We start from the raw sequence: 12,175 nt of genomic DNA, 5'->3' as shown, positions 1-12,175 counted from the left end.
ATGACAGGCTTCTTTCAGTTTCTGTCTACCAAATCCACTCGCAAAGCTTTGGTTAACCTGAGGCTGTAGTTGGAGACATTTACTCAAAGTGCCACTGAACCCAGAACCATGTGGTTGGGAATATATATATATATATATATATATATATATATATATATATATATACACATGTATATGTGTGTGTGTATGCATATGTATATATGAACATATGTATGTATATATAATGTACCCCTGCTTATTCACGATTCTGCATTCATGGTCCCAGTTATTCGCGGAACTAATAATTGCTTGCGGAAATCACTGCATATTCATGGAATCGTAAATATCATCCACAATTTTTTATGGCATTTTTCATAGTAATATATACTTTTCCACACTTTTTAAGGCTAAATTATTAATAATAATATACCGTATTTTCCAGTTTACTGGACGTCCCTTTGCAGCTGAAGGTCCCACTCATTAGAATAGCTGCACATCAGCTGAAAGGTGACGAGCTGACTGAAACGTTAGCACGCCAGGCAAAATGCTTAGTGGTATTTCGTCTGCCGCTACGTTCTGAGTTCAAATTCCGCCGAGGTCGACTTTGCCTTTGATCCTATCGGGGTCGATAAATTAAGTACCAGTTACGCACTGGGGTCAATGTAATCGACTTAATCCCTTTGTCTGTCCTAGTTTGTCCCCTCTATGTTTAGCCCCTTGTGGGCAATAAAGAAATAAGAAACATTAGCACGCCGGGTGAAATGCTTAGTGGTATTTCGTCTGCCGCTACGTTCTGAGTTCAAATTCCACCAAGGTCGACTTAGCCTTTCATCCTTTCGGGGTCGATTAAATAAGTACCAGTTGTGCACTGGGGTCGATGTAATCGACTTAATCCCTTTGTCTGTCCTTGTTTGTCCCCTCTATGTTTAGCCCCTTCTGGGTAATAAAGAAATAATAAAGAAACAAGAATAGCTGCACATCATGTCGCTTGATTTCTTTTTAGGTACAAGTGCACTGTATCTTGTATCTCTTGTTCCTGCTTTCATTCAAAGCTTGCTAATTTGTATTGCAACTACCAGTGCTTTTTAGATTCATCGCTACGTTTGATCACACACTACATTTATTTCAACAGGATAATTTTTAAGGTCGTGAGCCAATATAGTCTCATTGAAATTAGGTTACCTGCTGCTCTCGCTCTCTCTCTCTCTCTCTCTCTTTTCTATTTCTCTCCCTCTCTCTCTCTCTTTATCTCATTATTATTATTATAGTATAGATTACTGTATCTAGTTGTAATACAAACTAAATTTTTCAAAACCATAATTATTTTTAATCTCTGCTCAATCTCCCATTGGTAGTGTGCACATATTAGACGCAGTGAAGATTTTTTGTAGGTTTTTTTTTTTTTTTTTTTTTGAGGAAAAACTGCATCTAGTAGCTATCTCCAGTATTTTGTTGAGTGCTGTGTTTTTTGCAGCATGTTATTAAAGCTCTATGATGCCACCCAAGCACCCTACATCTTCTAAGGCTTCTGGCAGTAAATTTAAGTGCCAGAAAAAGGTTATGATGCTCCATGAGAAGGCACAACTGCTGGATATGCTCCGAGAAGGTAAAATTTATACTGCAGTAGGTCGCTATTATGTTGTCAACTAAAGCACCATACGCTACATAAAGACGAACGAGGTAGCGATCATGTCTACCGTAGCAGCAAGTTTCTGTGAAAGGACCAAAAAGATGGTTTGACCAGGGCTGGCAAGCAGGAGAGCTGCACCAGGTCCCAGTCTGATTTGGCATGGTTTCTATGACTGGATGCCCTTCCAAATGCCAACCACTTTACAAAGGATGTTGTGCGCTTATACAGGTTGACTCCCCCCCCCCCGCCACCAAAAAAAAAACAGAACTCATAAAAATTTTAATAAATCCTACAAAGGACTTAAACTTCGGTCTTGTGTACAATCATTCCCTCTTTGCATAAAGGTCATGTTCTTTTCAAAATATGCTCCCAATGGCATACGTCGTGCAGACACTTGCATACGTTGTGCAAAATTGTCAATTACTCAACCACATTGCTCTTTGGGGATTTCCCTGATTTCTGCTGAGATTTCGGCTTTCAGTTCACCAATTGTTTGAGGGGTTATTCTGGTAAACATTTTCCTTGAGATACCCACCACAGATAAAAATCTGGGTGGGTAGGTTCAAGTCCAGTGAACGCAGTATCCACTCAAGGTCACACTTCCTGCTGATCAGTCTCTCCTGAAGCCGCTCTTTTAGCCAAGCTAGGGAATCATTTGATGCGGCGGGGGTGGCCCCATCTTGCTGGAACCACTGTTCATCTCAATCTATCCCTCTGCGTCATTTTATTCAAAAATTTGTGGCTTCTGTTTTTATGGAGGGGTCACCCTGTACATGGCACCCGCTCAGGTATTTTGTGCACGGTGCTGGCACAGGTGTTATTACATAACTCCACAGGTGCTTTGCACGTAGTGCCGGCATGGGTGCTTCTTTGTTTGGTACCAGCACAGGGTTCTTGCAGGTCAGTCCTCTTCATCAGAGAGAGGTGGCATTAACAATTCTGCTGTGGAGGAAGGGTCTTCTTGAGCCCAGCAAGGCACCAGATATTTTGGTTCTTTGTCTTCTCCTCCATAAGCATCAGTGTCTTGAGGTCATCCTTCAATACTTTGTCTCATGTCTTCCTGGGTTTTCCTCTTCCCCATGTTCCATACTCTTCTTAATGCCAACTACCTTATTGTGCATGCTGGGTGCCTTTGGATTCCACTAGTGCTAGTGGCAACCTCTTTGTATCTTGCAAGGCTAAAGGTTAAGTTTCCCCTATGACTAGGGGGCGGGGATAGATTAAAGAATGAGCAACGATGATGAATAAAGGGATGAAGGCGGGTGAGATGAGAGTAACGAATTTATAGTTGCAGTAGGGTGGTGATGTGTGTGTGTATGTGTGTGTGTGTGTGTGTGCATACATAACACTTGTGGGCCTCATCAAAAGCTGAACTTTACACTCTGCTATCATTAAAGGTATTGGCCTAAATCACACCTCTGTAGTCAGTGTATCTGTGTGTGTAGATATATTTGTGTGTGTGTGTGTATACCCACATACAAGCAATTATATATATACACACAGTTATTTATATACATCTATATACATTTAGATAAATAGCTGTTTCTGCATGTATGTGTACCTGTATGTATATATATGTATATATATATATACATGCACGTACTGGCCTAAATCACACCTCTTATAGTCAGTGTATCTCTGTGTGTAGATATATTTATGTGTGTGCGTGTGTGTGTGTATACACCCACATACAAGCAATTATATATACACACAGTTATTTATATACATCTATATAGATGTAGATAAAAAGCTGTTTCTGCATGTATGTTTACCTGTATGTATATATATATATATATATATATATATATATATATATATATATATATACATGCACACACACACACACACATACACACATATGTACACACAAGCAGTGAGTTTACTGTACAGTTTCTCTCAGCCAATATCTCTCACAAGGTATCGGTCGGCCTAAGGCTATACAAGAACATACTTACCTAAGGTGCCGAGAGGCATGATGGTACCCAAATCCACATTGTTATGAAATTAATTCCTTATCCAAATAGATATGCCAGCCACCCACCTCTCACTATCAAACTGTATTTATTTATATGTGGGTGTGTTTGTGTGTGTGCATGCACACACACACACACACACACACACACACACAAACACATGCATATATATATGTTGACAACAGCACACAGTATTAATCTTTTCTAAGTAGAAAAATTTTTTTGATTATCATTGTTTATCTTTTGAGTGAGTGTGTGTGTGTATGTGTGCATGTGTGTGTGTGTGTATGTGATTTATGTGTGGGAAAGAGAGGAAACAATTGATATTCTCTTAACCTGCATCAATATATATATAATATATATATTGCACATGTGTGTGTATATATATATATATATATTTATATATATATATTTATATATATATATTTATATATATATATTTATATATATATATATATACATATGCATGCATACATTTTATATTTTTTTTTATTTTCTATATATTTTCTTCATTTTTTTTTTTCTGCATATATATTAATTTGCAAGCTTTCTCTCTTTCACACCTTACACACACACACACACAGAGTGAGAGATAGATAGACAGGATGTGGAAATGATGTCACCCCCAACTGCGTTGCCATGTTACAAACGCCAAGACATGCTGTTCATTTCTGCTCCATTGCTAATTTCACTTGGTATCACTGGAATCTTTGTTTTATTGAAATTCATAGTTTTATCACAGTTTTATGGTTTCATGCAACTATTAACTGCATTCCTTGAGATTGTTTCATTAATATCACTAAAAAATGTGTCTCAAGATAGTTGCAGCTTGCTTCAACCAGTTCTAACTGGCTCTACCTGCTCCAGCCTGACCCCAGCCATCTCTAGCTGACCCAAGACTAATTCAGTTAGTTCTAGGGGCAAAGGGTAAAGATCCCCTTCGGTCAGGAATGACCATGGGACTGTGTCTACAAAGTTACCTTTCAATTACAAGTACAATTCATTTTTGCCAGGTGAGTGACTGGAGCAATGGGAAATGAAGTGTCTTGCTCAAGAACACAACACACCACTGGGAATTGAACTCACAATGTTACAATCGTAATCTAAATACCCTAACCACTAAGCTACTTGTCTTCTCATCTAGTAAATGCATTGGGAAATGGCTAGAAGCAGCTAATTAATGTATATGAGCTAAATGTATTCATTTTCAGTGAAATTTAAATGAAATATGTATAAAGCAGACTGAGTGTACTTGATATATTGCTTACTTGTGTTAAAATGTATCTTTTAAAACTACATCTCGTTCAATATTTAATTAAATGTGCAAATTAGCTAATTGTATATTCAAATCTCAAATATGTAAATTTGATGCAATATTTTTCCGAATTTTTCAAATAGGTTACATTCCCTGATAAACCTGTTGTATATATATATATATTTTTTTATCCTGTTTAAACAGAATTATATCATTGTTAAATCTATCAACAGTAATCTTTATGTTTCAATAAAATATGTATGGATTGTAGCATGGCTGTGTGAGTAAAACATTTGCTTCTGAACCAGATGGATTTTGGGTTCAGTCCTATCGCATGACACCGTGAGCAAATGTCTTACACAATAGATCCAAGCTGACCAAAGCCTTGTGAGTGGATTTGGTAGATGGAAGCCAAAAGAAGCTCATTGTAAGGGTGATGTAGTTCGCTTGAAGCATTGTGATATCGAGGAAGGGAAAGAAAAGGGAAAATATGAAAGCTTCTGACAAAGCAGAAAGTTTCACAACACCTTTATATTTGAAGCGCTACTGCTAACATAACACTGAGGAATTTGCATACATTGATGGAATCTGTATCACTAAGCATATGTATATATCATCATCATCATCATCATCATTTAACGTCCGCTTTCCATGCTAGCATGGGTTGGACGATTTGACTGACGACTGGTGAACCAGATGGCTACACCAGGCTCCAATCTGATTTGGCAGAGTTTCTACAGCTGGATGGATGCCCTTCCTAATACCAACCACTCCGAGAGTGTAGTGGGTGCTTTTATGTGTCACCCAACACGAAGACTAGTCAGGCGGTACTGGCAACGGCTACACTCAAAATGGTGTCTTTTACATGCCACCTGCACAGGAGCCAGTTCAGCGGCACTGGCAACGATCTCGCTCGAATGACTTTTCACGTGCCACTGGCACAAGTGAAAAAGAAGGCGACGCTGGTAACGATCACACTCGAATGGTACTCTTAGCACTCCATGAAACATCAAAGACTTTTCCATTCTTCCAGAGTATCAAACTAATACACCTGCTTGTTGTCCCCTCACCTGTCTTTGTCTTTTATTTTCTATACATTTTGAACCAAGTATGTACTTCTAAAATTGTCTGCATGCCTACTCGACGACTTCAAATCTTAAAATGACTTATTTTTATATTTTCTTGCAGAAATTCCTCAAGACCCATGGCCCTGACTTTCAAGCTGAGATGCCGGTTGCAATACATGGCATCACCAAATGTGATTTTTGCCAGCGTCCTCCCGATATGAACTGTGGTAACCAAGAAGAGGAACTGCTTTGCTGTAAAGACTGCAACACCAAAGGTCAGATTTAATTATAAATTTTTACTGTTGACACACACAGACACAGAGCCTATCTAGCTCTGTATGTCCCTGTTGATGTCTCACTCTGCATCTAACTTTCTAGATAACTAACTAGATAGAGAGGTAGATAAAAAAGGGTAAAGATCCCCTTTGGTTTTGAATGACCATGGGATTGTACTGAGAAAATTACCCTCCGAGGCACAAGTCCAGACAAGGATGTTTATGGAAGACCAGCAGTCACCCATGCATACCAGCTTCCCTTCTCCGCATCACCAATGTTATCCAAGGGAAAAGCAAAGGTCAGTTCAGCTTGACACCTGTGATGTTGTAACTCGTTTCTATAGCTGAGTGAACTGAACAGCATGAAATAAAGTGTCTTGCTCAAGAACACAACACACAGTCCAGTCTGGGAATTGAACTCAGCACCTCATGATTGTGAGCTCAACACTCTAACCACTGAGCTATTTATCTAGATCCGTAGACTTCTATAACTGTTTTGGCAGGGTTTTTACAGCTGAATGCCCTTCCTAACACCAACCACTCAGCAGAGTGGACTTCATGTTTTTTACATGGCACAAGCCCAGCCAAGGTCGATTTTGGCAAGGTTTTTACAGCTGGATGCCCTACCTAACACCAACCACTCAGCAGAATGGACTTACTGCTTCTTATGTGGCACAAGCACCAGGTGAGATCAGTTTTGGCAAGGTTTTTACAGTTGGATGCCCTTCCAAATGTCAACCACTTTACAGTGTGGACTGGATGCTTAAGTGGTACCTGCAGTGATAGGATCACCAAGTAACTTGAAAGACAAAAAAAAAAAAACTCTCTTTAGAGGGGAGGGGACATGGGAAGAGGTGATCTTGTGTCGGATGATGAAAGGTGAAGCAGAGAGACAGAAAGGCGGTAAGCTGGCAGAATCGTTAGCACGCCGGGCGAAATGCTTAGCGGTATTTCGTCTGCCGTGACGTTCTGAGTTCAAATTCTGCCAAGGTCAACTTTGCCTTTCATCCTTTCGGGGTCAATTAAATAAGTACCAGTTACACACTGGAGTCGATATTATTGACTTAAACCATTTGTCTGTCTTTGTTTGTCTCCTCTGTGTGTAGGCCCCCTTTGTGGGCCATAAAGAAATAAGAAACAAGTGTCTTTCTGTAGAGGAGGTACAAGGTTACCTGGCCAGAGAGAGAGAGATCAAGAATGAAGACAAAAACAGGTGCGTTACCCGAAAAGAAATACATAGTTACCCAACCTGAGGGAAGTACTGGAGGGGAGAGAGAGAGAAAGAGGTGGGTGAGACATCAGAGTAGAGATGGTGGCAAAGTACCGGGCATAGGCAATGATACAGTGAGACAGGGTATGGGTGGAACACGCAGGTCGGAAGCTAACGGGATTAGGCTTAGCGGGACATAAACCCAGTGCATGAAGTGGAAATGTGGGGAAGAGAAGTGCACCATACTGTATACCACACTGTGCCATACTTATACACCATAGTACCACACTATGTACCATACTTCACACCACCACTACTGCACTGTACTGTACTGTAATACTGTAACTGTCTTTTTACAGCACACCCTTCCTGTATGAACTACACTCCAGAACTTGCTCTTCGTGTTCATCAATCGCCGTGGCAATGTCCCACCTGTAAGGTGTGCAGCATATGTAAAGACCCAGGAAATGTGAGTTTCAAATTTTTCTTTTTTATTCTGTTTCTCTATTTTTCCTTTTTTTTTTATTCACTCACACTCACACCCATTCCACACCCATCCCCGTCAACCTTTAAGAAACTTACCCACTCTGTTCCTCCCTCTTTCTCAAAGCCCTTACTGTTCCTCTTCTTCCTCTTATGGAATATTACCTTCTCACGCATTTCATTACACACATGGAATTATGATCATATTCGAACACAGTTTCTCTCAGGTGTTGCTTATTACAGGTTCATTCTAACATAATTCCTCCAAAAAATGGAATATTACAATTTAAGAAAAAAAAAAAAAAATCATCTCAAACACAGAATTTTACATCCTCGTTTTTAGACAATTCTTCACAAATGTTGAATAATAAACATTCTAAAGCACTTCCTCTCAAACATTTAACATTACATCCACATTTTAACATAGTTCTCCTTAAACATGGAATATTAAAAAAATTCTGCTACAGTTTCTTTCAAACATGGAATAATACAACCACATTCTAACATGGATCTTGTCAGACATGGAATATTACAACTTCTTTCTAAAACAGTTCCCCCAAACAAAAAAATTATTGTAATACAGTTCTTCCCAAATGTGGAAGGTTCCATACGTATTCTGATTTCTCCTAAAACAAGGAAGTTTTCAACCCCTTTCTAAAACCGTTCTTCTCAAACATGGATTATTGCAACATTTTCACACAATTCTACTCAAACTTGGAATATTATGACCACATTTTAACATAGTTCCTCCCAGAACTATAATAACTAGGCTTGTTCTAATACTATTTTTCCCAATCATGGAATATTACAACCACTTTCTTACAGAATTTCTCTCAAACAAGGAGTACTACACTGGCATTTGGATACAGTTCTTAAACTTGGAATATTATGACCACATTTGAACATAGTTCCTCCCAGAACTATAAGAACCAAGCTCGTTCTAATACTATTCTTCTCAAACATGGAATATTACAACCACTTTCTTACAGAATTCCTCTCAAATATGGAGTACTACACTGACATTTGGATACAGTTCTTCTTAAACATGGAATTTTATGACCACATTCTTGCATGGTTCCTCCAAACTTGGAATATACAACCGATTTCTAGCACACTTGTTCTGAATTATGGAATATTACATTCTGACACATTTCCTTTAATACATGGAATATTATGACCGCATTCAAGCATTGCTTCTATCTGGCATTGTGTATTACAGGCTCATTCTAACATAATTCCTACCAAACATGGAATTTATTTCCACATCCTAGCACCATTCCTCTCAGACCTGGATTATTATGGCCACTTTCTTTCAGAATTTCTCTCAAACCTGGAATATTACCACCACATTGTACGACTTTTCCTTCAACATTGGGAAAATAATGAATTTATTGTATACAGTGCTCGGGTGCACTTAACATGAAACCAATGGTAGCCTTAATTCAAAAATAAAGAAATTATATTTCTACCAATGCGGTGTTGAGCACTCATTTCAACATTCGACATTTACATATATATGAAGAGCGTAGCTCGAAACGTTAAAGACTTTCCTATTCCTGAGCGTTAAACTAATACATCCTTTTGTTGTTTACACCACCTGTCCTCGTCTGTTGTTGTTTTTTTCGTAAATTCTCCCATATATATATATATATATATTTATATATATAAAATAATAATAATAATAACAATCCTTGGATGGAATTTAGAAACATTTAATGCATTGCTATGTGTGTTCTCACAAATGATATGTCTCTTAAGATCCCAGTTTGTATTTCTGGGATGATTACAGTGCAGCCTGTAGTATGTGTGGACATTAGGTTGATCATCTTCTCCCCTCTCTCTCTGTCTCTCTTCCCCTCTAGCTTTCCCCCTCTTTCTGTATGTTTCTCTTTATCTTCCTGAGGAAAGACTAACCTCTCAGATATTAAGAGACTCTGTATCCATTTCATCTTCCCAAGTGTTTAACGACTTGTTTGTCATGCTTTGTTGTTTATTCTTTGACTTGTTTGTGTGTGCTTGTCACTTATCTCTCCCTATCACTCCTTCTCCGTCGTCTCACTCCTTCTCCATCGTCTCACTCCTTCTCCGTCATCTCACTGTCTCTTCGACTCATTGTACCATGCTGCCTCTATCAGATGAGGGGATGTCATTTGACCTGTGCAAACCAATCATCTCTTTCATATTGTCACACACATACCCACACATTTACACATCCACACGTACACAAGGCGGCGAGCTGGCTGAAACGTTAGAACGCCAGCCGAAATGCTTAGCGGTATTTCGTGTCTGCCATTACGTTCTGAGTTCAAATTCCGCCGAGGTCGACATTATCTTTCATCCCTTCAGGGTCGATAAATTAAGTATCAGTTACGCACTGGGGTCGATATAATCGACTTAATCCATTTGTCTGTCCTTGTTTGTCCCCTCTATGTTTAGCCCCTTTGTGGGCAATAAAGAAATAAGATGTATGTGTGTGTGTGTGTGTGTGTATGCCCACACTGCCAGCATGGAAAAACTACAACTGTATGTATTACTATCCAAAAGTTTAAGATCACCTAAACTTATTTTGAAAAAGCATCTACAAAATGGGAATAACTGGAGACATTCTGGTGAAATATTTTATTCATGTATGTATACTTACATTTATTGGATGATATAATTAACTCAGCAACTAAGCAAAACTGTGAAAAATCAGAGAAAAAGTCTAAGTCTTAGATTCATCAAAATATCTGCCGTTGCCCTTAATAACTGCGGAGCATACTCTAGGCATTCTTTCATCCAATGAAAGCAAATATTCACTGGTAATATTTTGCCACTCCTCTTGTAAGAGTGTCCAGAGGGTTCCTGCACTATTTGGTTGTCGCTTTTTGGCTCTGTGATCCAATTCACCCCACACAATTTCAATGGGATTGCAATCGAGGGATTGAGCTGGCTATTCTGTTACAGTCAGCATTTTCTTTTATCCATCTTCTTCCAGCTGGAACTATACACTCAGGAGTCATGTTTAGCAATTCTTTGCCTCGCATAAACTCTACACGGGGATCCAGAGATTCCAAACTTTGTTTCATCAGTCCAGGGGACCCTTTTCCAGGTTTGGTGTTTTCTGGCCCATATGAGTCGCTTTGTTTATTCATAGGTTACTCATTGGCAGCAATAAGTCTTCTCCTCACGGTTGTAGGAGACACGTTAGCTTCACCAGCTTCACTTACTTGTGCAGCGATTTTCATTTGCTGTCAGGCACCTATTTTGAAGACTGGTGACTCAGATGAACTTATCCTGTCATTCAGAAGTCACATTTGGACGACCTGATTGAACTTAGTTGTTATTTTTTCCTGTTTCATTATACCATACAATGGCAGAGCAGACAGCAGTGTAGAAAACTTCAACTTTTTTTGGCTACATCTCAAAAACTACAGACTTCACAATGTAAAGTGACAATGCTTTTGTCTCTTTTCAGGTGATAAATTACTGGTCTTTGCCAATGTTGAGGTTGATTTTTAGGAATTTCACTAATTTTATTTATTTTTAATAATTGAACCTCAAACAAAAAATAACACATTTCATGCAGTCATTAAGTAATGTCATCTCAACCGATAGTAACAGAGAAGGAGTGTAAATAATAAAAATGTATTGCAATGTTGCCTAAAAGTGGACACTAAAATGATTTTGACAACATTCCCAAACAGGCTTGCTGTCAAGACATGATTATTTGCATATAAAATATGTATAAATAGTGTTATTTCATATCAAATAAACCCCAAACTTCATGCAATATGCTATTCCATGTTTTCATACTCAAAAAAATGATTTAAATTGATGACATTGAACTAAAAATTCCACTTTGACACAAATTTTTGTGGGTTGTCTTAAACTTTTGGATAGGGGTGTATATATTTATATATATATATATGTCTATATGTATGACTAAGGATGCTGAAGCACCTACATTGCTAGAAATAAGAGTTAAAATAATCTTTTGCACTCTTCTTACAACATTAAGAGTATTTTAACTCTTATTTCTAGCTTTGAATTTTTCCTTTTTGGTATCATGCTTGGCTGTTTATATTAAACTTTAGTCTGTGTGTGTGTGTGTGTGTGTGTGTGTGTGTGTGTAATATGTGGAGGCGCAATGGCCCAGTGGTCAGAGCAGCAGACTTGTGGTCGGAGGATTGCGGTTTCGATTCCCAGACTGGGCTTTGTGTTTGAAAACAAAATAAATTAAATTAAATTTCACATATGCATAAACACGTTGCACTGAATTGTCTTTGCACCAAATTGTCATGCACGAAATTGTCAGGTTGCC

The 12,175-nt window shown here is 38.5% G+C and overlaps 1 protein-coding gene across 1 annotated transcript in view; it reads left to right on the top strand.

Annotated features, from left to right (window-relative positions):
* The window catches only part of LOC106871115 (probable basic-leucine zipper transcription factor L), a 72,972-nt gene that overhangs the window by 50,149 nt on the left and 10,648 nt on the right, over nucleotides 1-12,175 (top strand). The window contains exons 2-3 of the mRNA XM_014917427.2: nucleotides 6,026-6,179; nucleotides 7,749-7,858. Coding sequence (XP_014772913.1) covers nucleotides 6,026-6,179; nucleotides 7,749-7,858 — 264 coding nt within the window. The remainder of the gene's footprint in view (nucleotides 1-6,025; nucleotides 6,180-7,748; nucleotides 7,859-12,175) is intronic.

This window comes from Octopus bimaculoides, chromosome 23 (assembly GCF_001194135.2).
Source record: "Octopus bimaculoides isolate UCB-OBI-ISO-001 chromosome 23, ASM119413v2, whole genome shotgun sequence".
NCBI lineage: Eukaryota > Metazoa > Mollusca > Cephalopoda > Octopoda > Octopodidae > Octopus > Octopus bimaculoides.
Note: the sequence above shows the minus strand (reverse complement) of the source record. Positions and strands in the feature narration are given on the sequence as shown.